The sequence below is a fragment of the Petromyzon marinus genome, chromosome 13 (assembly GCF_048934315.1).
Source record: "Petromyzon marinus isolate PM22_M1 ecotype Great Lakes invasive population chromosome 13, UKy_Petmar_22M1.pri1.0, whole genome shotgun sequence".
Classification (NCBI taxonomy): domain Eukaryota; kingdom Metazoa; phylum Chordata; class Hyperoartia; order Petromyzontiformes; family Petromyzontidae; genus Petromyzon; species Petromyzon marinus.
In genome coordinates, this window is record NC_133679.1 from 8929576 (window position 1) to 8957045 (window position 27470).

A 27470-nucleotide genomic window follows, 5' to 3' on the forward strand; every position below is an offset into this window, starting at 1 on the left:
CACCAACAATGAATGGCCCTGCATGTTTGACAACACGAAACGTTGTGAGGACGGGTGGTGGGCACACGTGGCGTTTGTTGTATGCGGGACTCTTAGCCACCGACCCCCCTAAGCGGGCCCTGCCCGCTTGCCGTCTGGTTTAAGCGTCGTCACACTCTCGGCGATGATGGGGACCGTGTATCTGTCAGTGTTCAGCACTACACTTGAAGAAATGCAGTCTCTTAAGAAATGCAGTCTCTTAGGCTCTAAGAGACTGCATTTCTTTAAGTGTCGTGCTAAACACTATACGGTCCCCATCGTCTAAGACCGTATAGTGTTTAGCACGACATTTGAAGAAATGCAGTCTCTTAGATATAACTTAAAGCTAAGCCTAGCTGAAGAAAACCAAATTGACGTTCGGATGTATTTTTTTCTGGGGGGGGGGGGGGTGGGAGTCCCAATTATAATGTTTTGGTTTTCCTGATTGACCCCGGGTATTAATCAGGATGAGATATGTTTTCCCATATTCCAGCCTTTTAGCCCTTCTTGAACACGTGCAGTGGGCACCGATGATTGCGTGGGTGACAGGGAAAGCCGACAGGCTTGATGGCACTTAAAATATTTTATTTTGATGCGTAAGAGCCACACGGATGTCTGTTTGATAATACAGTACAGTACCGTACACAACCACCACACATCACCTGTTAGTAGTCTCGTGCACTATTATACAGAACTCTTTCGTCGTAGTAATAATAATTTGCTAGTCGTGTACATGCATTTAATAACACAATCTCAACGTATAAGTAAACAACAGCCCTACGTTGGAAGAGTTATATTATGAGTTATATTATAGGCCACGTGTTGGGCAATGGCCCTTCTCGTGTAAAAGGGTCATTGGCCGAAACGACGCCTGTGGTCGCTGGCAGGCAATGAAGTGTATTGCATGTACAGTACTTGTAAAGTGGCATAGTACTGTACCGTATCGCACAGTCGGCTAAATTAGACAGTAGGCGACGTTTCGGGCAATGGTGCTTGAGTAAGGGCTAATTGTCCGAAACATTCACCAACATTTAACGTACATTTAATGCACATTTTACATGTATAAGAGGAAACGTATATATGCTTTGTACAAAACTGCTTTGAATACAGAAGGTCCATTACCCGAAACGTCGCCTCGATAACTTTTAACCAATCCTTCCTACAGTCTGGCAGCGTGCGAGATGTTAACTCTCTCGCCTGGTGTGCAGGAGGTCGTGGGTTCGACTCTGACCCTGACGCCTGCTGCTGCTGTATATTTGGAGTTTGCGTGTCTCCATCACCCCGTGGTGGTGTGGATTTATCTCCGGGTCCTCCGGTTTTTTTTAACCTCCACATTTAGAATGAACATCACGCGTTTAAAGAGTATTCGGCTGCCGTACATTTCCACGCGATAAGCCACTTCGTTGAGCTATCATTTTGCGGCCACGTCGCTCGCTTCTGAAGACAAAAACAACGCGATACAACCTCAGTGGGCTTTACGTGGTAACATTGAACAAAACATAGTTTCGTTTTAACTTTTACACGGAAAACCACCCTCAAACCTAACAACCATCTCTCTGGGGGGGAAGGGTGGGGGTATTTGTGTGTCATTTCCACCCTCCTTATGGCGATGGTAGTGGTTAGTGGTGGTTGGTGCCGGTGGTAGTGGTTAGTGGTGGTGGTTGGTGGTAGTGATTAGTGGTGGTTAGTAGTGGTGGCGGTTGGTTGATGGCGGTTGGTGCCGGTGGTAGTGGTTAGTGGTGGTGGCGGTTGGTGCCGGTGGTAGTGGTTAGTGGTGGTGGTGGTTGGTGCCGGTGGTAGTGGTTAGTGGTGGTGGTTGGTGGTGGCGGTTGGTGCCGGTGGTAGTGGTTAGTGGTGGTGGTTGGTGATGGCGGTTGGTGCCGGTGGTAGTGGTTAGTGGTGGCGGTTGGTTGATGGCGGTTGGTGCCGGTGGTAGTGGTTAGTGGTGGTTAGTGGTGGTGGCGGTTGGTGCCGGTGGTAGTGGTTAGTGGTGGTTAATAGTGGTGGCGGTTGGTTGATGGCGGTTGGTGCCGGTGGTGGTTGGTGGCGCGCATTCTTTACGCGCAACGCCGAGATAAGCGAAAGCTCTCCGGAATGGCGCGTGGGGTAACGCGATCTCCCTGTTTGCGCAACAATCGCTGCTGCTGCCGCCGCCGCCGCCGCCAGCCCGTCTAGACGGGCACGTGTCTCGCCGAGCGGCCCAATGGAGACCGAGAAAGGGGGGAGGTTGCTTTTGGTCGGCCGGTGCCTGGGCGGAGATGGGGTTGGATGGATGGAGACCGGTGGGTGGATGATGATGCGTGGTTAGCGAAGGGGGGAGGAGGACGAGGGCAGGAACCCTTGGGCAGTGCTCTCTCGCTCCCAGTCGCACGCAGCTACCACCCCCCCCTGCCTGCTCGGCAAGACTCCCCGCATCCAAACCTCGTGCTGTAGCAGTCGCAAGTAGCCGGAGTCGAGGATACATCTCGGCTGCGTTGTCGTCGTCGTGGCTAGAACTTGTCGTCGTCGTTTTCTCGTGTTGAGACGCGCATTAGCCCGGGGTGTAAATTAGATTTAGATGAGCACAGCGAGAGACACACACACAGAAAGTTCAACTCTTACTTACTTGCAGTGGTAGTGGTTGCGGCGTTCAACAACGCGAGGGAAACTCGCTCGCTTTCCCGCTGGGATTTTTAGGTTTTTTTTCTTTAAACAAAAAAAAGTTTTGAATGAAGCTTAGTGACAACCCCACGCTGTGCCGTAGCCTTAGCATAGCACGGGCGCTGTATCTGGTTTACGCGACCGTCTGGTGACGATGGTGATGATGAGGGCGACGGTGATGGTCATCGTTCGCGGACTGCGTTGTGTTGAATTCGGCAGAGCGCTGCGCTAAGCAACGACCCAAGGGGGGGTGGTAGTGGTGGTGGTGGTGAGGTTATAACCACACAGAGGGCGTGCGTAGCGATTCCTCCTTCACACAGCCCATCTCGACAGCCACCAAGCAGGCATCGTCACTGTATCGCACGCATGGATCGGTCGTCGTGACCCACGATATCCGTCGCTTCGGTGAAAAACCCACCGCGACTGCCATCATTATCATCACCACCACCGCCGCCGCCACCACCGCCGCTGCAACAATCACCGCCACCAGCATCATCATTATCAGCAGCAGCAGCGGCAAGCAGCAGCAGCAGCCGGCAGGCAACAGAAGTGCAAGACGCACCGTCGGATACAGCCTCGCTCCGTGCCCTCGCCGGCCCTTGCAGTCTGCATGCCCCGGCCGCGCCTGCCCTGCCGTCCGGCCCTGCCCTTGCCCTCCTCCTCCCCGCGGGTGGCTCCGTTCAGACGCCCCCGCTTCTCCTACATGCGTTTCCCCGGCCGAGCCCGTGCAGTGAGGAGCATCGTCAGCAGCAAGGGCAGCAGCAGCAGCAAGGGCAGCAGCAGCAGCAGCAAGGGCAGCAGTGTCCGGAAAGCCAGCGGCGCATGTTCAGATCTAAACGGTCGGTACTTGTGCGGAGACTGTGGAGAAGTCGAGCTATGGGCTGCGAGGAGGCTGCATCGGCAGAAGCGGCAGCGGCAGCAGCAGCAGCTTTGGTGACAGCAGCTGCTTCATCTTCATCATCATCCTCCTCCTCAACATCATCATCATCCGCATCATCATCGTCGTCGTCGTCATCCGCTGCTACTGCTGCTGTTGTTGCTACGGCAGCGGGCTCCCTATGCAGCGCGTTCTGGCCTCCGTGTGGTGGAGGCGGACGGGAGCGCAGAGACCGAGAGAGGGACAGGGACCCTCCGAATGAACTCAAGGCCCTCACCTTCTCCGTACTCGAGAGGCTCGGCGAGAGACACCTGGAGGCCCTGGCGAGCGCCGTGGAGAGCAAAGGAGCCGCGTCCTCTGGCTGCGTCCACGTGCCCGTCTTACCTGGAGACTTGCAGAGGCAACAACAGCAGCAGCAGCAGCAACAGCAGCTGCAGCAGTTGCAGGTCACCTCGACGGTGCTGTTTCTGTGCCGGCTATTTCGCTGGCCAGATGTGCGGCACCAGAGGGAACTCAAGCGCCTCTGCTGTTGCGATTCGTTCGGGCAGACGGACGCGGAGACCGTTTGCTGCAACCCGTATCACCTGAGCAAGATGTGGCAGCCAGGTGAGGTTTGCATTGCATTGGCGTTTGGGGGACTTTCAATAATAATAATAATTGTGTGTGCGTGTGTTGTTGTCTTGCGTATCATGATGAATACCGACGACGATTCATATACTTTAATAGTTTTCTTTAACCTAGGGACGTCTTGCTGAGTCTCGGGACGATGTTTTGGTAATGTTTGGTTACTCAGGAGGTGCAATGTTTGGTTAATGTGATAGTGATGCACGGCTGGCTTCATGCGGGAAGAAACACCAAGAATCCACCACGCATATGGGGGGCTAACACACTGTCTAATCACCGCGCAGATTCAATAATCCATTGTTGTGCTGCCATCTCTTGGCCACCTCAGCCCAAGCCTTCAACACCTGTTATTAACATGCAATCTCCTATCCAGGCTCAATCTGCGTAGCTTGTGATGTCTGGTGAGACGGGGGGCAATCAGGGCGATTTAGTTATAGGGTTCTGTACTAATCCAAACTCTTATCTCTGACTCCTCACCTGCTATCTAGTTGACTATGGGGTGGTGGAGGGCATAGCAGAGGTCCACGTGATTTTCGGAATCTTTATCCTGGAGAAATCTGATGAGCTATGAAGCTCTTTTTAAACAAATGCCCATTATGGGTGGGTCAGCGAGTTACAAGTTTAGCTTTTTGGGGTGGATGTCAATACATGGTATAATTAATTATTCGAAAGTGTAGGCCATTGCGTGCCAAAGCGGTAGTGAAAATCCAATGGTCTCTGAAAAACGACCTGCTAAATCCATTCTCAGTAAACCATTCTAACTTACCTTCCATGCAATAAAAAGTATTTATATTTTCCTCGCAATATCAACAAGTATTGGTTATCGTCTGGTTAAAGCCTAGTGGATTTAAATATCGAATGAAAATGACATTTATTCAGGAAACCCTTACTGATTCTCAAAGTTATGTTCGCGGAGGGCTCTACTGTGGGACTGTTTGGCCACATGCATGCATTAGTGGTTTTATGCAACTGCACTGCCACCGAACTGACTTCAAATGGTCACTATCGTGACAGTATAATTCTATTTGGGTTTTGACAACTGTTACCACACAGTACGTACTCGAAATGAAGTCTACTCGTGACCGCATTGTTGGGGGCATTGCTAAATTCCTGCTGTGCCTCTTTCACAGTGGCAGTAGTGTGCGTGCTCTCACAGCGGAGCAGTGTTTTTGTTTTCACAAGACATCAATGGGCTGATGGGGCACTACACTGCGGACGTTCATATGTCATCTGTATAGACAGGTGCTACACATAAGTGGTCACCCAAAGATTGACCTACGTGGACCTGAGGCCACTGCCAGGCATGAGAACTCGCAGTGTACAGTGCACGGCATCATCGCGTGTGGAACGGGAGATGGGACTGGCAAATCTATAACCCCCCAACCCCTTCCCTGCATCGTCCTTCCAATGGACAATGCACACAACATGTGATGGACATTGTGGTGAGCACACAGACACCGCCGACCGAGTGTTTCGTATCAGGATTCTCACTGTGCGTCTACAATGTTGGCGATGTTACATTGCCATCACTGCACTTTCTAGGTGCGCTTCTGCGGTCGTCTGGAACGCTCTTCCTTCCAATGTTAGAAAGCCACTGGAGAATATGCACTTTTAAATCTAGAATGAAAACTAAAACAATTTTAGAGCTGCTTTTTGTGTTTAGTTTGTTGTCCGCCCCGCCCGCACCTCCGATTAGCACGGTTGTCTGCGTACGGTGCGAAAGAAGCACAACATACACACATTAAAACAGCTGGATAACTTTGACAGTTTTGAAACTTACGTTGGTATTAAGTTTGTAATCTGCTGCCTATGCTTAGTGTTGGTCATGGGGGGTGGGGGGAGGTCAGTGCTGGGTTGGTGAAAGTTGGGAGACCAGAACTAGTTTGGACATCACTCGCCACTGATGTTAACTGTGGCTGAGAATCAAGCTTAAGTGACTGGATCCGTAGTGCAGTGCGTTAAGCACTGATTACTGCTCCCTCTGCCGTAAGCGTTTACCATTGAGTAATTTGCTCTCCATTAACTTCTAAATCTATACAGCAATTGTTTTTTCGCAAAAGTCCAACACTGGGTACAATTGCTGTTTACAATAAACCAAACTGAGAAGGGTGTAGCCCTGCAATGCCTTGCTCACCCCACTGCCGGTGCAAAGGGCCTTCAGGACAGGCAGCTGACGAGGACCCCACGAGAGAATATATTTGGCCTACTCTTCCACACTGACCACGTGTCTCGGCAGAGGTAGGGTGAGAGTACCCACGCTTTATCTCACCACGCGCGCGAACCTTGCCGATCCGATCGACTAACCGTGGGTGCACACATTAACGCTTCTTGCGTGGACAGAGCTGTGTTGGTGTGGAGATTTTAGAAACCCGATCATTGTTTCAACCGCCGCGGCCGCGAGATATAATCTGGATTTGCAAGTCCAGCGTGTCAAAAAAACAAACAAACAAAAAGGCATCGAATGGACCGACCACTCTTTTTTGCGAAGATACCGAAGACCCCCAACAACTCGGCAATGCATATTCCAAGCCCCACTTGCGGCGGCCAACAGGGGGTGGGGAGGGGGCTCTGTTTGTTCTGAGCACGGGGCAGCCGTGGCGGCGGCTCCCCGGGCCATGCGCGTGTTTCACGTGGGGATTAAGAAAATAAGACACTCCATGGTGAGATTTCGAGCACACACACACACCACAGGCCCCTCCCGCCCCTTCACCGCCCGCCCTGCCAGGGGAAAGTGCAACGAGAAATGCCCGTCCAGCGGTGGCCAAGTCGCGGAGATAAAGCCGCCCCCCCCCCTCCGCGATTCACCTTCTAATCGTACTCCAGTTTCTGTATTTATATAAAAATCAAATGTATATGTCTGCAAACGCACGTTACACGTATGTACAGTATAAACAATTGCTACATTTGTCTTAGTACAAGTAACAAGCTGTGTGTGTGCGTACAGTACAGTCGTTTTTAAGTATTTTTTGTGAATACATTACTGTTGGTAATCGTGGCTCACTTGCAGTGCGATAGACTTATTCTCAACTGCTAACGAATCACCGTTACGTATGTGTGCAATTTCACTTTAAGCAAAGGATATTTTGACATGACAACACATTACTATTCGCGGCGGTGGTTAGCGCGCTGCACTTTAAACCTCCGGCGACCTAAGTTTGATTCTCAGCCACGGCTAACATCAGTGGCGAGTGATATCTGAACCCAGTACTGGGCCATTCCCATTCACTTAACCCATTACTAACCAGCATGGCGAGGTATGGCCTTCATCCAGCAGTGGATTGACTATGGTCTAGTCATTGCAACACTATAGTGGGATCTGTTCATAATTTCAACAACTCTTGAACACGACAAGAGGGATCTATCGCCACATCCACTTGTGGAAAAGTCAGGGCCCCGTGCCCTCACCCTCATCCAGCAGTGGATTGATAAAGGGTTGTATCTAACATTATTCACACATTGAAATAATATCGTGAGTATTGACTCACGGCCTTAATTAGCAATACTCTTATTAACGGGACTTAGTTATGTTCTCTGCATGTGAGTTAGTCCATCGCACCCGGTTGTTTGGATGGGAGTGCCCTTGCCAGAGAGATTTGTTTAACAAGCCTGACTCTGCCGACAAGACCCAGAAAGTCGAACTTGTTCTAGAGTTTATTTGCTCAAACATTCCGCTGGATAAGAGTGGTCTGGAAAGCCAATTGGCCGATTAACCACAGCAAAACATTATTTTTTATTTGTATCTGGAGACACAGGACAGAGGTCTGCTGATGTATGCTTTTAACAATAATCCTCCACAGCATTGCATAATCGATTTATATCTGCATAGTCTAAGAGTAGTGTGGTTCCTAACCTTTTTCGATCCACCGACCACGACCAACCCTTACATTTGTTTCACTGACCACCATGGACCAATAATGCCTTTTTCTAAATTAAAGCTACCCCAAATTAGAATATCTGCAACAGTTCCATGGACCACTTTCCATGGCCTTGAAGACCACCAATTCCTGCAGACCACCAGTAGTTTGCGGGTCATAGTTTGGACACCACTTGCCTAGAGCTTCTAGCCATTGTGTGTGAGGATTCATATCGGCTGGAGGGGGTGGGGGATGGTGGTAGTATCTGGTGCATGAGTGTCCAGGGCCACGCGGCGTTGTTAGCCGCGGGACTGCAATGTGCGTGCTCGGCGCCGTGGCTGGAGGTCGGCTCGGAGCCATATCGGCACGGCTGGCGCCGGCAGGCTCGCGAGCTTATCACCGCCACTTCAGCTCCACATGAGCGATGGGAAGAGGCGGCGAGACGGGGGAAATAATAATGGGGAGGAGTGGGGGGGATCGCCAATTGAACGGCCGGATTGCGCAGAAAATAAATTTGAAAAATCGACGCGCGTCAACAGGGGCACGTCGGCGCAGAGTGCTTCGTTGGCACGGGGTGTCCCTCCTAGCCCCCGTTGCGCCAGCAGCTCGCTGTGTGGCGCGCGGTGTCGTGTGTGGCGCGCGGTGTCGTGTGTGTGCGTGCGTGCGCGTGTGTCCTCTCGGCTCGCAACAAAGGTTCATTGTTCCACTGTGTGTCTCTCTTTCACAGACTCGCCTCCGCCCCCTTATTCAAGATTTCCCCAAGAATCTTCGAAACTACAAGGTGCTTCTTGGATTACATGGCAGATTTTTGAATTTGACAGAATTAATTTTTGTCCAGAAGGCTGAAGTTTTCTGTTTTTACATGAAACATATTTTGGCACGCATTTTCATACACTGATAAAAACAACTTTATATTTCATATAGATGTAATGTGTAATTTATCGTATATTATATGGTAAGTCTGTTTACATTCTTAAAATCTATGAAAGACTGCCATTTATTTTGAAACAAATAGGGAAATAAACAACATTTGGCACACATATTTTGCGTAAAATCAAGGAACTGAAGCCTACTAAACATAAACCCGTGTTTCCCATAAGCTGTTTGCTTCAGTATAGTTTTGTTTTGTTCCACAGAGCTCTCCAACACAACCCTGATGACCACAGAGGCAGAAGGAACAGAGCTTTCCTTGCTCCCCGGCCTAAGAGGTACATTTCATGGCAAACACATTCACTCTACAGCGTAGCTATCTCGAGTATGTAGGCCGTGCAATTGCACCAGGTCCTATGGGCTCGATGAGCCAAGGTGCTGGGATACAAATATTGCGTGCCAAGCACGCAATGTCACTGCATCCAAACACCTATACAGGCAGTCTTCGACTTACGAATGGGTTACGTTCCCATTCATAATTGTGGATGTTCGTAAGTTGTATGTCCGTATCTCGAGGACAACCTTATCTTTTGTCTGTACCTTCCCAAAGCCGAACCACAATGCATTGCCATGCTCAAGCTCACTTAAAATAAGTTGGTTGCACATTCACATTTAAATGTAAAATGGTTTTGTATTAATACGAAAAAATCAAATTAACTAAGTGTATGTGCAAACGCTTCACATGTGTTAAAGAAAATATATAGGGTGTCTGTAAAGGAGTTAGCCATTCGTAAATAATGACTTTCACTGCAGTTTGAACTGCCCAGTTGAAATTTTGCCAACATCTTCATAGATGTACATATATTGTTCGTACGAAACAAATCTCCAGTGATCCTGAGCAACAGATGACCGAAGCGTCCCACACAATCACACCTGAGACATGGACGACACGTGGATGATCAAAGGGATGAGTCTCATCCAATCAAATATTCATACAACCAAGCATTGTTATATATGTATTAACCTAACTCACAGTGCCGTCTGTACTTATTTAACAATGTATAACCACCATGAATAGCCCTGCAGTTTTATGGGTCAAAAAAGGGTTTGGCAAAAAACTCGCGAGCTTGGCAACACATTGACAACAATTTGAAATAGCCTGCAGCATATCTACGATTGACAGTTGGTTTCTATTATGAAACGTCAAATGCTCACGCTGCACAATTTGACATTCGGTCCCGCTGCTTAACACACCTTTAAACGCTTTGCAGTGTACGAGATCATCGTGGTATGATGTGCGTTGGCTCAGGGTTCAAAGCGCTATGGAGCATCGAAGATTCATATGAGCATTTGTAAAATACCATTAGTCATTTCTGACTTTTTTCTTCCATCAAAAACGAGCCGATCGGACACAACGTCAAGAGAAGGGAACATTTTAGGGGAAACTTGGAACAGAATCTACCCCGACCAAAACCTGATTCCTCCTCCGTGCAGATTCCTCTCACCTCCCACCCCACAGCCCCCTGTCACTCCACCACTCACCCCCCCTACGCCACCCTGCCCCTACCCCCCATACAACCCCTTCCAGGCCGACCTCCATAACAACGAGCTTCTGCTCGGTGGGTTTTTTGATAACATCTCTGTGGGCGGTGGGCTTGTCTGGGACGAGGGGCCAAGAAAAGGGATGCGAACGCTAGCTTTGTAGCCTGGGGTTGCAGTAATCACTTACCACAGGGGAGGACTGCCGCTGATTAAGTCCAGCGTTATGAGCGTGATTTTTCATTTTTTTCGGTTTAGTATTCAGAAAGCGGGCCGATATGGTTCCCGCCTCAGCGTTCACCCACCAGATGTGGTGGGGTGGTTTATGTTGAGCTCGATCACAGTAATATAGCCCAGTGGGCCAGTTGCAAGAAGTAGTTTGTTTAAAAGTTTAGCTCTTCCACAATGGCTGTGTAACCAAGGCAAACGCCCCCAACTTCATTAAAGGAGCGAGGCCCTTTGTCCGAGTGTCTGTCTTGTGCGCGCCCTGTTTGTGCTGCACTTAATTGCATCACGGAGAACAAACGCGTCGCAGCGTGATCCGGTGGGGGGGGGGGTGTGGCGATGGTTGTGGGGGGCGGGGGAGGTGGTGGAGGGGGGGGCGGTAGTTGGAGGTAATTCTCCGGGAGGAGCCGTCATGCCTGTCGTAGGACCCCAGTAAGTCACGGCAGTCCCTTTTCACTCGGTGGCATGTGAATGGGGCGAGGTCGCCCGCGCTGCTCCAGTTGCTCTAGGCGATGACCCTGGGGCTCGCCTAAGCGTTGAGAAAGGCGGGGAGAACCGGGACTCTCTTCGCCGCGCGCATGCCTGCGGGGGGCCACGGACGCTTGCACACGCGCCGTTTCAAAACGTTCGTCGCTCCGTCGATCTACGAACCGATCGTAAACTCACTTGAGTTCTTGTCGTTTTCTCACCGGCCCCGGCCACTGCTTTTATCTTATTAAACGGAAAATATGAAACTATGGCTTCAAATTTTGAGCCTTTCTCGGATGACTGAAAACATGGCATGAAAGGCCTTTAGTTTAACTTGGAGTAAATGCGAACCAGATTTTAATATTTTTCAAACTGAAACATTCTTGAGCTCGGAGCTTATGTGCACAATGTTACGTGAAACAGAAGACTGGATGTGTAAACTTTTGAGTTCATCGGCATAATGTAACAACAATAGCCCGAGGGAGAGAACATGTGACAGCCCCACACAGGCACTTGTGAACTTTGCTCTGCGGTGTGAGCCAACTGGTTTCCGCTGTAAGGAAACGGGCACATAATTGATGAGGGAAAAAAAAGGTGGTGATGTAACGTTCATCATCGTGCAAAAGCGCTGTAGACTTTAGGACTGTTTGCAAACCGGGGCTCGGCTTAACAAAATGTGGCAGCGAGAGTGGCGAGCCTGTTGTCTGTTCTCAGGCGTTCAGTGGAAAACGTGAACGCACCTTAGAGGGTGAAAAAAAAAGATGAGTGTGTGTGTGCGCGGGCGTGCACGCGCGCGATCGGTGGTGAGTATGCAGTGTGGTTTTTTTTGCTAATTCATTGGGGGTGAGGATTACAAGTCTGCCTATTGAAGGAGCCTCGGTTGTTTTTTCCTTTTGCGGTTTAATCTTTTCCATTTTTGTAGCTCGACGTTGTTTTCCTAGTGCCACGGTGATTCCATACGACTGCTTGCGCTAATTGAATGCTTGCGCTAATTGCCACCACGCTGCCTAAGATTGGGGCAGCAACTTCGGGCCAGGAACGTCGCATGACGGCGATACTTACTGCCTGATGACCGCACGAGTAAAGCAAAGCATTGCATCTGTGATGCAGGCGACGATGCTACGTGACCGCTGTAATTCCGAGTATTAATTAGCTCTGCGTATCCATTCGCACACGCGTTTGCACGCTCGGGGAATTTTGTCCGTAAAGCTTATTTTAAGGTTACTCTAAAAAAAAAGCGGAAATAAAAATAGATGGCCTATTTTGATACATTCAAATTCAAAAGCTCTAGATATCAAAGGGAATGGAATCATCTCAGCTTTCAGCCTTCGAGCCTTTGACATGAGACCTTGTGGTACCTTTTAATGCTGTTAGTGGTTTTCTTTTTTTTCCATGTCATGAATATGGCTTGCTTGTTTATTCAGAACCTTTCCTGGCCCCTTCGGTTAATGTTAAGATGTGGTTTCTTCAAACCCAAGCTGCAAACGTTTTCCAAAGAAAAAAGCAGGAGGAGTGGGAGGGAATGGTGGTGAGTTTTTTGGGGGGGCGGGGAGGGAGTGAGGGGAGGGAGTGAGGGAGCAGAACGCTGGGCGTCGCTTGGGGGAGCGATGGGGCGAGAGAGGTGGAGGTGGGGGGGGTCGCAGAAGAGAGAGGCAGAATGCATGAAAGACCTTCAGTAGTTGCTTTTAAAGAAGGTTTCCTGTGTTAACATCTCTTAGAGAGGGAGAGAGCCTCCGGACTGAAAGTGAATGATGTAACAGGATAGCAGCTCCGGTCCATCCACCAGTGGCATTCCTGCCGGTCGATAATTGATCCTGTAAAGTTGGATGACAGGATGTCTTGTGTGGAGTCAGGCGGGAGGGAGAGAGGGGAGAGAGAGAGAGAGAGAAAAAAAGGTAGCTTTTATCTCCACCTCTATGGAGAGAGATTGACGGGCGCGCCGTTAAACCCTGCTTAGAACCTGTGCTGCGACATCCTCTTTTGCTGTGAGGTCGAGGTGGGGGATGTTGGGTGGGTGGATGAGGTTAGTGGGGGGGCAGAGTGGGGGGTCGGCTGCACCGCCACACTGGAGCGTACGCCGCTCCCTGCACGAGAACTAATAAACACGTCGATGAGGTGCCGGGTTTGTTTCTGGTCCCTCCTCGCATCCCTGGTGTCCCCGCAGGATGCGGTGGGTGGGGCCAGCTTCCCAGGACTTGCGTAATTTGTGCTGCATCATGCACTGCGCCGAGAGTGGAAGAAGGTTCACGAGGTTTCTTGAGCTGTAGTTGTCTAAGGGTTTTTTTGAGCTCCTCCGTGGACACTCTATCGTAGTCGTCTCCTTGGGTAAATGAATACCAGTCACGGTTGTTCGTGCTTTGTGATAACTCTTAACAGTCCCCCTCCTCCCACTGTACCAACCTGCATTGACCAATGTGGTGAAGTATGGTCATGCAACCCCCATGAGTGACGCAGCAAAGGGAGGCCTTCATTCGGTAGTGGATTGGGAATGATCTGTAAGTTATCTTGCACTCATATGAACGAATATTGATTGTTCAAGGGTTTGACCGGACAGTGCAAGCTGGAGGGTATTACGGAATGCTGCGTGGGATGACAGTGGACGCTCATGTCAGGTGCTACCGATTACCCAATAAACGGACGATGTTGGGCCAACGTTGGTATGTGGTTTGAACAGTTGGACCAACGCTGGCCGAATGTTCCATGTTTTCTGGGTACTCGTTTTGGTGGCGACATTTAAGAACCGGCGGAAATTGTGCCCCAGTAACACTGTCAGAAATCGTTTAATGGGGTCCACCGTAAATAATCCACGCGCTCCGCACAAAGCGGTTGCACTCCTTAACATACGCGGCGCTGCAATATTCATACAAGAGGGCGAGGACACTGATGCCCAGCAGTTGTGCGTGTTCTGTGCCAGCCTGGCGGAGTCTGCACCGCTCCGCCACTGGCTCGGATGCAGAGACTTTTGTCTGCCATTAAAAGGCCCCCCCGGGCGAGAGTTGCAATTTATTATGCGGCAGGAGTTCCTGCTCAGACGAGAGATTAAAGTGTCTCCAGATCCATCGGTGGCCCTCGAAACCGCGGCTTTTCTGCTCGTTAATTAGCTGTGGCTTCGCCGGTATCGACGTTCTTCGGAGCCTTGCAAGGCCTTCGTCCCTGCTGTGTGCGTTGAGTCAAAGTCTGCGCGAGGCTTCGGGGCCCATTCCCATGTACTGCCCCCCTCCCCCTGCCCCATCGTTTGTCCAGCACAAAAATCCCGCTTATCAGCATTCTTTCCCTTCCACTGAAAATACACACGCACACACGCACTGCGTAGTAGCAGACCATACAGGATAGCATCCTCTTCACGTCCAAGTCAACCGTCTGGCAACTCTCGCATTAAGCAATGCTGGCGGACAAATGGCTTGCGCAGCCCTCTTGGTAGTAAATTGCCCCGCGAAAGCACTTTGAGGCCATTTACAGGCACATGGTGGTGCCACGGCGATAGCGAGTGCTGCCCGCGCCGGATTCCACCTCACATTTAAAGCAGAGGCATTTGCGCACTCACGCAAAGAGCTCGATCGCACACACTCGCGGATCCACGCACAAACGAGAAATAAATAGCCGCTAAAATTAGGTAACGTGCGGTTAAAACGAGCTTTATCCCGGTGAGAGGATGCCGCCGCTGCACACTGCCACTCGGGGCATCCTGCGGAGACGATGGGAGGCGACGGTGGCGGTGGGTGGGGAGGGGGTTGGAATCGGAAAGGTCGCCCGGTGATTGACAACCCGCGAGCACCGTTATATTTTTTTAAGGTGCCGCGGCCTGGCGCGACATGCCGGCGAGCACGTCGCTCTGCCGCTGAACCGGCGACCTGCCGTTCCCTCCCCGCGGGTGTCCCGGCCCCATTTCCAAGTGCACGCAGTGCGGCTGAACAGGCGCCAGCGCTCGCCGCATTTTACCATTTCCTCTCCCTTGACATCACCTCATCAAACAGAACACTGCTGCCTCTCGCCAATGGATAATTTTCAATAAATGCTGGGTGGGAAGCTGGGTGGCTAGGTAGAAGATGTTTTTTGTTGTTTAATCTTCACTTTGTTTAGTGTTGTTTTGAAAATTAGGTGGATACTGTGTTTTTTTAATAAGTGGTGGCTGTGCGGTTGGGTGGCTCAGAAGTCGCATCACAGAGTCAGCGTCGCTGAGATCCTGGGTTTTGAATTCAGGTTTTCAGCCACCTGTAATGAGACTGGGTTCTCAAGTGCAGGGAGTTGATTGTCTCAGCAAAGAAAGCCATCGAATAAAATCGTTTTTTTTCACTTAATTTTGCGACATTTCCAGCTCTAAGAGTTTACAAATATATATCAGTTTGACTCTCGTATGATGAACATTGCCCAAAGCAGGGCTTGTGGGAAAGTTTGTCCCCATAGATGTGTGGATAATAAAGGTCACTCGAAGGGTTCTAAGATATAGTTCTCCCATGGGGTGGTGACTCATTGCGAATGGACACTCTGGCTCTCATGACACAACGCCGACAACACAATTGGAATAAAATTGTCCAAAGGGCAACAAAAATAAAACGACGTTTTTTTTTGTGGTATTCCAACTAATTGTCTCAGATTGTTTGGTTGCTTCACACCGACCACACACGCTGCTGGCCTCGTTTTGTCGAGCGTCATGTGGCACACTGCGTGCCACGCTGGTAACGAGCACAGCCAGGGCACGTTCATTTATAGCCCGCAACTGCAGATAAACTCGCCCTGCTTGCTTCGTGCGCACACACTGATATAGCTGTCACGCCATTTAAAGTGCCTAAAATTGCCCTGCCTGTGCATACGAAATGCCTGTCTTTATCGGCTACCGTGAAATTTGCTCCTGGTCAGTGTGCAAAAACCATGCCATAAAATATTTGACGTTCGTTTTTACGTTGCTGCTGCTAAACCCAGAACGTATGTGCACTGGCACCTTGTTTATTAATGCGCATGAGCAAAGGTCCCCTACGAATGCCTGAATTCCTTTAAGGCTGAAACAAACTCGGATGTTTATGTGTGCTGTCTGTTCTTCGGACGAAACGCTCAACTGTTGAAGTGAATGCAGTACTCGCAATTGTACATGAGGTATTGGAGAAATGTAAAAGTGAGACTTATTCTTAAGGATGCTGCTGTGGGCGTAACGGTCAGCACACTGGACTTGCAACCCAATAGTTTGCCATTTCAATCTCTCCTGCCTCAGCAGTTGAAACAATGGGGCAAGGTTTTTAAGTCCCCTTCCTCGCCCCCTCTGTCCACCCAACAGTAGTACAGTAAAACCTTGGATTGCGAGCATAATTAGTTCCGGAACGTGTTTGTAATCCAAAGCACTCGTATATCAAAGCACTCGTATATCAGTTGTGATCACGTGACGCTCGGCAGACAAAGCGTGTACGTACTACTCGTATTGCAAATTAATATTCATTTTAAAATGTTGCTCTTCTTGCAAAACACTCGCAGACCAAGGTTTTACTGTAAATTGTTGCACCACAGCTTGCGTCAATCGGCACGTCGCGTGTCATGGTGTAAAATGTGAGAGATGTTAACTCCCTCGCCTGGTATGCAGGAGGTCGTGGGTTCAATCCCGACCCTGACGCCTATATATTTAGAGTTTGCATGTGGTCGTATTGATTTTTCTCCGGGTCCTCTGATTTTTCTCTCCACATTTAGAAACATGCGTTTAAAGTATTTGGCTGCTATAAATGTCAACATGATAAGCCACTTGATTGAACTATCATTTGTGGCCAGGTCGCTTCTGAAAAAGAGCTATATAGCTTAGTGAGCTTTACCTGGTAAAATAATAGGTAGTTTAGTTTAGAGTACTGCCACCTGCTTCCAAGACGTCTGGTCAGCATGCAGGAGTAGGCCAAACTACCCGTCTAGAGTCGAGAGGAAGGCTGCCCAGAGCTCCCTCTCGTCGAGGCCCTTCTGCCAGCAGGGATGTGAACAAGAAATTGCATGGCTGCACCTTGAACTCCTATTCGTAAGGGGAGCAGGCTTGCTTGTGTCTGCAGAGACTCGAGGGTCTTCCAGCAAACAGCGTGCGCTCGCAGCGACGTTGCACATCTGCTACGGCATGGACACGGTTTGTGGCGCCGCTCGCCCAGCCCGCGCAGTTCCCGATCCCCAGATCATCACGCGGCCCGCCGTACACTTAGCAACAATTCTAACATTTTGAAGATTTCCTTTTGTCCGTTGTTGCAATAATAATAATAATGTTGATTTTCCGAGGACTCGGTGATCTTAAGATACTAAATAAAAAAAATGTGCTTTAGAAAGTTTGGCGGGCGCCATCCTGCATTTCATCTCCACTGTATTTGTCCAGGAATGAACTGGCTTTAAAAGCGGTGAGAGCATTAAGGGCTTGAGTTACGGAGCCCTCGATTCTGCGGCGCAGTCCCGTACACTCTATCATTCAACGAAAAAGCTGAGCTCCTCCGCACACGCTACACTGTTCGCTTTGTTTAGTTAGCTCTATCTGGTCAGAATGGCGAGCCACAGACTGGAAACGGTTAATTGTAACATGGAAGGGGGCTACGGGTGTAGGTTGGGTGACCTCTGCCCTGTAACACAATGCACGCTTGGCAGGGAGAGGGGGGGGGGGCTTGACGGCCCTGTGGGTGGGAGTGGAGATGGGGGTGGGGAGGGAGGGAACGTGGGATGGGGGCGTGGGGGAGGGAGGGAGGGAACGAGGGATGGGGGCGTGGGGGAGGGAGGGAGGTAGGTTGGGCCGAGCCCAACGTAGACCCTGGGCCCTGGCCAAGACGTTCATTCTGCTTCACCGAGTGCCACATTCCAATGGCCGCGGCACAGCCGTCTCCTGCGGCAGCGAGAGCGCAGGGGCATTAAAAAAAATGGAATGGAATGGCAGAGCGGCAGGATGGGGAATGGTCGAGTGGGGAGGGGGGGCGAGGGGGAGGAATGGTGGGCGGGAGCGCGGCTGCCAAAAATAATTTCCAACATGGATTTCCTTAACAGTTTGCACAATTGTTATCAAAGCGATTTAAAAAAAATATATGTGGGTAAACGGCGTTTCGCAAACCTTACCACACCGGAGATTTCATTTCTAATTGAACTAATGTTGTCGCTGCTGCTGCTGCACCATGCTACTGCAGGAGTATGCACGGTTTGTCGTAGCCGTGTGTGTCCGAGTGCCGCTGTTTGTGGAGCTATCGCGGGCCACACGCTCACCGGGCGGTGGTGGTGGCGGGCGGGGGGGGTCGGTGAGGGTAACAGAAGCCGGCAGCCACCGCAGCGGCAGCAGCAGCGCCACTTTACGAGCGCTGGAATGCTGGCCGGCTCAATCACGCTGACGTCTGACACAAACCAGGAGGCTTAGAAATGGTTTTGCAAACCCAAGCCGCCGCCGCCGCCCTCCCCGCCCAACTCCCCCCCCCCCTGCCTTTTGCCCAAACAACACAATTGAAAAAGATGGCCAAGGGTTGTTTTCTGGTGGTAGTCTTTGCTGACCAAACCCAGATCGCCCGATGGTTTAGCAGTGCCCTACAGCAAAGATGGTTGTTGGATTTGTTGGGTTTGATGGGAAAGCCAGCGCTGCATGGGCTCTTCTTGTGTTAGACCTTTCCAAGTAAAACAGCTGTATATCAGCTTTCAAAGGATATGCGTGTGTGTTTTTTCCCCTATCGGTGGTTTCGGCCGTGCGAAGCCAAAATCAATTTACGCGTGCAAATCGTGCAGCGCGAAAATGTTTTCAAGGCGTAAATCCTTCCACGTTATAAATGCGAGCGCAGGTAATCGCGCTCTAGAATCAAGTTTTACTCGGCGCACACTTCGATACCATGTCTTGAGCGAGTTGGAAACATCCGAGGGAGAAAACGAAAAAAATGTAAACGAACCACATGGCAAAAAGAATTGTGTTTAATTGTTTTTGTTTCCAAAGTTCACAGCGTCGTGTCTCTTGGGGAGGGGGAGGTCACACAATAAGCCAGGGTAAAGCCGGGTTATGGCAGTTGCCACGGTTGTGATGGAGTAAATCAATTGGTTTACAGTAACTGCCCGCGGTTATTAAACGCCTGCGATGGCTTTGTTTAGACTGCAGAGGAGTGACGACGAATAACAAGCTGATCGGGAACCCTAGAAAATATTTGGCCTGAACCCCTTCATTCCTCATGGTGTTTTCTTGCACTTCGCAGCAAGCCCGTTCCTCCAGACACCCACCCTCTCCTCCGCCTAAGTTGCATTTGCCTCCAAATATCCTCCAGACACCCACCCTCTCCTCCGCCCAAGTTGCATTTGCCTCCAAATATCCTCCAGACACCCACCCTCTCCTCCGCCTAAGTTGCATTTGCCTCCAAATATGTGGTGTGTTTGTACTCGGGGGAAAAATAAAATGTTGGATAAATGTCCGTTCATTTAATAATCCTAATATAAAAAGTATTATTCAAAGTAATATTACGATTGTTTAGCTGGGAAAAACGTCACCGAGTCTCGAGACTCAATTTCAGGAGAATCCTGCATTTGGATGTTTGGGCAAAGCCATGAACGGGAGGAAACTGGAGAGCACCCAGATTAAACTGACGACAAATACGAGGAAAGTTTCAAGAATATAGACAAACCAAAAAACCCTCCTCCTCCCACATTGTATTGCATGCGCTTAAGATATCTATCAGACGTTAATTGATTTAAAATTGTCTAACTTTTACCGTGAAATTTGAACTGCAACATGCGTTCAGTAAATATCATGACAGTTTCAAAACTGATTTTGGGATAGCGTCATTGCACTGGTCATTTACACAGGGAGACAAACGCGTTCAATTATGAATACTCGATGGCACCGCTGTTGAGAATCTCTTATTGTGCGCTTCCATCAAAACTGAAATTCCCTGATCTTGCAGTTTTTAGGAAGCTTTACTTTGCCATTCGTGCGCGCATTTCTGCGCCCCCACGCTCCCCCAACAATCTGAACGAAGCAGTCTTCTCGATCCATCCTCTCCACCCATCCATCCCTCCCTCCCTCCCCCTACCTACTTTGAGGCCCAGTCCCCGGTACTGCATGCTCAGCCTTGCTCAGATAAGACGGCGTGCTGGAGGCAGATAGCCCTGACGCCAGTCTTAATGGGGGCTGCTGAAGGTTTATGGTAATGGGAGTCTGTTTGAAGTGGAGGAAGCCTCTCTCTCTTAAGAGGATGGGGGAGGGGTGTGGTAGGTGGGGGGGAGGAATTTGGAGTGGGGAATGTGGGTGGGTGTTGGGCGGTAGCATTATAGAAAATTGCCTTCATTTTCTCCTGTAGGCGGCTTGTTTTATGTCGTTATTTTTTGGGACTTTGTTTAGTGTTGTTGTAGTTGCTGCTGCTGCTACGGCGGCGTATATAAGAGCAGAAGCACGCAAAGACCAAGCGTGCATGCAACCTGCTATGATAGTGTATTGGCATTTGACTAGCGCACGACCTTTGTAGGTTTTGTTTGTGGATCGCGAAAAGATAATTGTAATACACGCCCACCTTGCAGGGATACAGGGCAGCCAGCGTATGGCAGTGCAGCAAGTAGGTTACCACATTACGTACCATACGTAGCCAACCGCGCTAATCGGAGGTGCGGGGGAAGGACAACAAACTAAACACAAAATGCAGTTCTAAAGAAATTAGTTTAAAATCTAGATGATTTGAAAGTGCATAGCTCCAGTGGCTTCCTAATATCGGAAGGAAGCGCGTTCCAGATGGCCGCAGAAGCGCATCTGAAAGCACGCGATGCAGTGAGCTTTATTCGATGGTTTAACCAAAAACGTTAACTATCCGCATAGTTAACGTTTTGCGGTTGTCGCCTTCTTGTATGCGCGAGTTGTCTCGGGTCAGTTTCACAGTTTTATCCCACGCGCAACCGATCTCAAAAAGGGGAACGTTGCCCACCGAGGCTTTCCCGACTTGAGGGTGTTGAAAGAAACGATCGTGGCCGTGAGACCGAGCCGGTGTCGATCCGTGGCGTCGCCCGCAGCAGCTCGAGCGCAAACAACGCCCAGGCGGAGTTGAAGACGTGCCCTCCCAACCAAACGCACGCAAGATGGACGCTCGCGTGCCTGCTCGCAAAAGCCGAGAGTTAAAGTTCAAGCTACTGGCTGTGGTCGACTGCCGAACAAAAGGGACGGAAAGTAAATAAAGGGAAGAAGATGCTTCTCTCTTTCGGTCTTTCTCGCCCCCCCCCTCCTCTCCCACACTCTCTCTCTCGGTTCTGGAGAAGAAGCCCTTTTCAAAACAAGTGGGAGGGAAGAGCAATAAATGTTACTCCTCTACAATCTCCTAACGGCTACTTTGATGATCTCCTTGAGTCTGCCTCTGGGCTGCACCCGGCAGTTACAGTGTGTGTTTATACCCCCCCTTACTTACAGGCAATTAATGGCAATTACTGGGGTTTATGGCAGCTGCTTCTGAGTAAACAAATGCTTGGGTCTAATGGCAGCCCAGAGTATGTCTCTCTCTTTCCAGTCGAGAGACATTTCTAATTTACAGCGTATGTTTTCGCGGTTGTTCGGTGTGGCTCTCTTTAGGTGTTTTCGGTTTGTTGATCGCGGTCTTAGACCGGTCTCAGATACCCGCAAAGGCAGTCTAAAATATCTGCAACGGCCGTTATGGCTTTAGAGGCCACAGGTTTTTTTTAACCGAGTGCTGCAATGTAACAGCAGCAAAGGCGTAAAAATAACCGGACCAAAAAGCGGCTTCTCTTAAGCGCACCGCTAAGGCATAACGAACCACGTCGAGACCAACATGTTTTAGGCGCAGTGGCGAGGGCTGCAATAACGCATGTCTGCCGCTGAATGGGAGAACTTTGCATTTCCTATGAAGCACAGCTCGCGTGCAGATTGCAGACGCCAGATAACTGCTCCGACTCAGTTTGGGCAGTAGAGCGTAAAGTGGCAGCCAGATAAGACTTTAAAAAATGGGCTTGCTGGGTAGGGGTGGATGAGTGTGTGGGATGGCCCTGGTGGGAGCAATGTTTTTTATGTTTACGGACTTTGAAGAACATAAAATGTGGTGAATTGGACATTGGGTTACAAGAGTGATACGTTGCTGGTTTTGTGTGGATCCAGCGCTTTGATGACTGTAGATGAGACCTGCAGCACTGTCAGAGAACTCCAGTAAAAAGTATTTGTTTCAAAATGCAGCCCTGCGATTGCTTTGCCGGTGCAGCTGCTGGCAAAAAAGTCCCCTCATCTACAGAGAGTTCTAGAGAGCCTTTCTCGAGAGGAGGCTATATTGGCCTACTCTTCCACGCTGACCAGGCATGATACTTTACCCCACACCAAACGACCTGCCCATTGGCTAAACTGAGGTGTAACAATTTATATTGCTGGGTGGACAAAGGGCGGGGAAAGATTTCAGAAACTTGCCCCACTGTTTCAACTTGTCGCACCAGAGGATGGAATCGAACTGGCTACCTCTGGCTTGTAGGTTCAGTGCGAAAACCATTGCACCACTCACAATGGTAGCATCCCAATACGACAGTGCCGCGTTGAAAACCCAAGCAAAAAACGGTGCGATGGCAGGCATCGCTTTGGCGAGGTTCTCAAACGTCAGGAGCTGCTGCTGCCAATCCATTTAAACCCTGAGTGGGAGAGGTGAACAAACGGGAGGCCCCTTTCGTATGGAGCCGTTGTAGCACACGCAGCAGTATTGTTGGTGGGCTTTTATTTTCTCAGGATATTCCTCAATGTTGTATAAGTTCCTCAATGTTGTATAAGTTATCAGGCTGCAGCTTGAACAAAACATGTACCGTGCCGAATCGTTTTGCTGTCCATGTGCTGGTGAGCAGCAGGGGGCAGTGCAGAAAAATCCACTGCTGGACACATCCACACTTCCATGTCGATGCCTCCCACTGGGTCCAACCCGCATCCACCAGCATGGTGAATCGTGGTAAAATAGCCCCCATGACCCGCAGGGCGTAGGAAGGAGGGCCTCATCCAGCAGTGGATTGACATACGGGGTATGCATGTGGAAAAAAAAATCCACAAGCTCTCGTTCACAAGAACTTGTATTCTAAGCCAGTATCACTGGAGCCAAAACGAAAACAGCGTGCACTGAGGCACTTAACACAATAGTAATATTTAGTTTTTTTAATAGCTTCATTATGCAACTAAATCACACAACGCCGTGCAATCCGCAAACATGGAGGCGATTATTTATATATCAAGATGTTTTCAGCGAATGAGTATTTATATTTGTGGGAGGAAACCGGAGCAGCTGGTGAATAACCACGCGTGCGATGGGGCAACACCCTATCCCATACAGATGGGACAGATGATATCAGTCCGCACTTTCTTCGGGCGAGCCAAGATATGGCACCTGGATGCCCAATGGGGAAAGGACTTTCACAACATTTGTGTGATTCACCAACCTTTAACAGTGCTGGATTATAAAGTGACGTCAATGTGGATAGTAAACAAAATATTTACCCAAGTCCAAATGAAGGCTTTGCATTTAAAATAATTCAGACATTTCTTTGCTGTTCTCAGGGCGCGCATTGTTAATTACTCCCCTCCGTGCGCCTCCGTTCCCCCTCGCTTCTGGGAAATTGGTTTGGTCCAATTGGCTGAGGAGGAGGCTGGGGTATGGCAGTGGTTGGAGGGGGGGTGGGGAGAGCAGCAGAATATGGTACAGCCTAAGCTTTGGGTGAGTTAATGAGGTTTGATGGGTTGAAAGGCCAGGGTCAAAGGTCAAAGAAGTTGCAGGTTTACCGTTATTGAAAATGGCTCCTTTGGAAAGAACGAAGGAATATAAAGGGATCCTGCAGATGGAATTTGTTTTTTTTCTTCCGCTTCGCGAGCAACGTAATCTCTCTTCTATGGCCCCTGCTTCGCTGCTCACAGCCTATCGCCAGAGTTGAGCAACAGCTCGAGCGTGTTCCAAATTGCCGACATCACCGTTTAAGAGTTGCGTCTGTCTGAGCGGGCCGCGCCAGCGTCCTGCTTGCCTAGATTGTAGGCAATTTTGGGATAATGATTACACAGGGCCTCTCGCCACACGGATTTGGTGGGGGGGAGTGAGGTCCTGGGGGGGGGGGGAAGGGCGGTCGGTTAATTATAATTGCCGCTCAGCAGGTGTGTGCGGGCGCAATCGGAATTTTTTTGGTCGCGGCCAAATCAGACGGGTCTTCGTTTTTTTGTCTCAAAGCATCCCCCCTTTTTTGTCGTCGGGCGGCACGTTCTGTCCTCAACGCGAGTCCCCCTTCGCCGCCAAGCCGTTCCGGACGTAGGTTAACCCCATTGCACAATTTGCGTCGGCAGGCACATTCCTGCCCCCGGACGTCCAGAAAGCCAAGCCGTGGTGCACGCTCGCCTACTGGGAGTACAAGAAGCGCCTGGGCCCGCTGCACCACGTTTGCCGCGACACGGTCGGCGTCTACTACGAACTACCTCACCAGGCCTCGCCCAGCAAGGGCAGCGGCGCCGCGGGCGACGGCGAAGACCTGTGCCTCAAGTCGCTGCCGTCGGGGAGCGGCGGCGTCGGCAGCCAGACGGCGCAGCGGAGTCGAGCGCGCGTCGGCGCCGGGCTGCTCGTCAGCTGCGAGCCGGACGGCGTGTGGGCGTACAACCGTGGCGAGCTGCCCGTGTTCGTCAACTCCATGACGTTGGACACAACGGTGGGCCGCGCGCCCGTGTCCCACCGCCTGCCCACGGGACACTCCGTCAAGATCTTCGACCCCGAGCAGGCGCGCTCGATGCAGCGCACGCTCGCGAGGCTGGCGCAGGGCGAGCGGCCGCGGGACCTGTACAGCGTGCGCATCAGCTTCGGCAAGGGCTGGGGGCGGGACTACTCCCGCCAGTGCGTGCTGGACTGCCCCTGCTGGCTGGAGCTGTTTTTCTATAGATGACGGGACCCTTGAGAGAATGAGAAGTAAATATAAAGTATATATTTATATCACACGTATAAGACAAGAATAAAAATACAAACGACAACAACAACAACAAACAGCTCACTTGCGACAGCGGAGGATTTGACATTTCTGCCTTTTTTGGGAAACTTGTTTGTTTTTTGGGCGTCCCAGCTGCTGCGCGGCACGTTTCGAATTGGGCTCGGCTCGACTTCACCGCGTGCGCCTGCATCGTCAAAACTGTGTTCTGAACGAATTGGCTTCGAGGACACAAGAGCCAATGTAAGTCTGTGTGAATGGCCGCAAGCTGAGTGTTTTAGTACTTAATTGGCATCCAGTTACATTTCAACATCCGAAACGCTTCAGACGCACGAGGTGCTCACGCCGTGTATACAATCCTTCAGTGTGCCCGCACTTGCGAAACTGATACATTTGTTTTTGCATAATTGGGAAGATTTGTCCCTCCAGTGGAGGCCCTTCTGCTGGCAGTGGCATTAGTGAGAAAGTGCAGGGCTCCGTCCAGAGGCATCCCTAGGGTACGGCGAATTGGGGCGACTGCCCCGGCCCCCGCGCTTTGGGGGACCCCGCGCTTCGACCAGTTTAGTTTGAAGGCGTCGGGTGGCCCACGCGGTGTGATTTGCCTCGGGCCCGTGCACCCCCCATGTGGACGGCCCTGCCTCCACCTTTACCTTTGTTACTGAAAATATTTGGGCGGTCCAGTTCACCAATTTGTTGACGCTTGGGCAGCTTTTGGCCGAGAAACAGCGTTGGCCGCAAAGTGCCGCTGGCTAACACAGCTCTGGTGTTTGTTTGTTTTCTTACCGGTTGTTTGTCGTCGCTATTTCTCTCCTGGCATTTCACACAACATTCCCTCAAAATGGCAGCGATTGCAAACCCTTCGCCGAGACGTGTGTACACCTCTCTCTCTTTGTGTTAAACCAGCAGACACATGTGGACTGCGGTGTGCGTCCATTGCGTAGGGCCAGGTGCTGGCCTACTTGTCGACAAGCCCCCATGCATGCGATGGACTGAGCTTGTTTTTGTGAACCACAATGGACAAACTTCAAAAGTGCTCGGTGGTGGTAAATAGCAAAAAAAATAGAATTTACATTTGGGTTCAGTTTTTCAGTCAACACCTGAATAACAAAACAGAGGGCAGAGAACCGACTGTCTAACGTTCACAACACTGAGGAGTGGCCTGTCTTATACAACGCAGCCCATGTGATTTGGATAGGAAAATGCAATACTTAAAATGATCATTCACGGCCCTTTTGTCAATCCACTGCTGGCTGAAGGCCTCCACATGCCGTGTCGGTCATGGGGCGTTGTTTGACCATTCTCCATCACGTGGGTTAGCACACGAGTTGGTTCATATGTTTGCTGCTGGTGTTAGCCTTGATGGAAGATCAAACTTGGGCCGCCGGGTTCATTCTCAGTGCGTGAATCACAGCGCTACCCTCTCCACGCAATGAGAAAACATTCGAGGGGTGTTTCTGGAAAAAAACTCGATAACACACAAATCTCATTGTTCAAAGAGCCCATTGACAGTAGACGGGTTGATTGGATAAGTGAATTAAGTTGTTTTCGCTGCCATCTGTATGGAGAAGGTACAATCAAAATGAATTGTATTTTTTACATTGAAATTAGCGTGAATTATTTAAAAAAAATTATAAATGTGAGTTATCAACTTTGTCCATGGTTCCGTAATTAACTTTAATAAATGATTAATCCAAACTGCGTTGACAGCTGCTGATGTTGGCCTCCTTTAGCTAATCTCGGCTGGCCCATTTAAAAACTAAAAAAAAAGCGGACTGAGAATTGACCCCTTGAACTAAATTCCTGGCATTTGGCCCACGAACACTGAAGACAATTTAACACGTAATGTCCATTAGAGCATTCTAAATAGGTGTGGAACACTGCCCAGTAACGGGGTTTCAAGGCATTGGTTTATTGGCCACCTGCATCATCATTCGCTTCGATCGAGTTTTGTTTTGAGCTTCGCACATTTCTCGAGAGATGCGTCGACGATAAACTCTGGGGCCTTGTTTCCCCAGCAGCCCACGCTCGCCAACTAAACACAATCACTGTACAACCACAGAGCTTTCAAGATTCTTATCTGCCTCCACAGAGTCGATTGATATTTTATATACAACACTATATGAATATATATATTGTAATACCTGTAAATATGGAGACGTTTTGTATTTGTACAGTGTAATTATTTATGTACAGTGCAATGCATACGGACAGACGAAAATGTATTATTGTAAATGCACTTTGTTGAAACTTTTAAAAGCTTGATTAAAACCATAAGTGAGTTTTCAATTGACCTCTTGGAGTTTCTGTGCTCTTTTTCGTTGATAATACTGCTCGCAAATGTGGGGCAAATTTAACAGTAGAATTCACACTGGTCTCAGACCTTAAATGAGCAAGGCAAACAGCCTCTCGTTTGCCTTTATCTAAAAAAGGTAAAGCTGAAGCCCTGCAATTCCTTGCTTACTCCACTGCTGGCTGGAAGGACCTCCTCTAGA

At 49.9% G+C, this 27470-nt stretch overlaps 1 protein-coding gene across 1 annotated transcript; it reads left to right on the plus strand.

Moving 5' to 3' along the window:
- The first annotated feature begins 1908 nt into the window (after positions 1 to 1908).
- On the plus strand, positions 1909 to 27268 carry LOC116941965 (mothers against decapentaplegic homolog 7-like). Its single transcript, XM_032953401.2, has 4 exons — positions 1909 to 4141; positions 8741 to 8794; positions 9150 to 9221; positions 24353 to 27268. The coding sequence occupies exons 1-4, from the start codon at positions 3481 to 3483 to the stop codon at positions 24937 to 24939; spliced, it is 1374 nt and encodes a 457-aa protein (XP_032809292.2). The 5' UTR covers positions 1909 to 3480; the 3' UTR covers positions 24940 to 27268.
- The last annotated feature ends 202 nt before the right edge of the window (positions 27269 to 27470 follow it).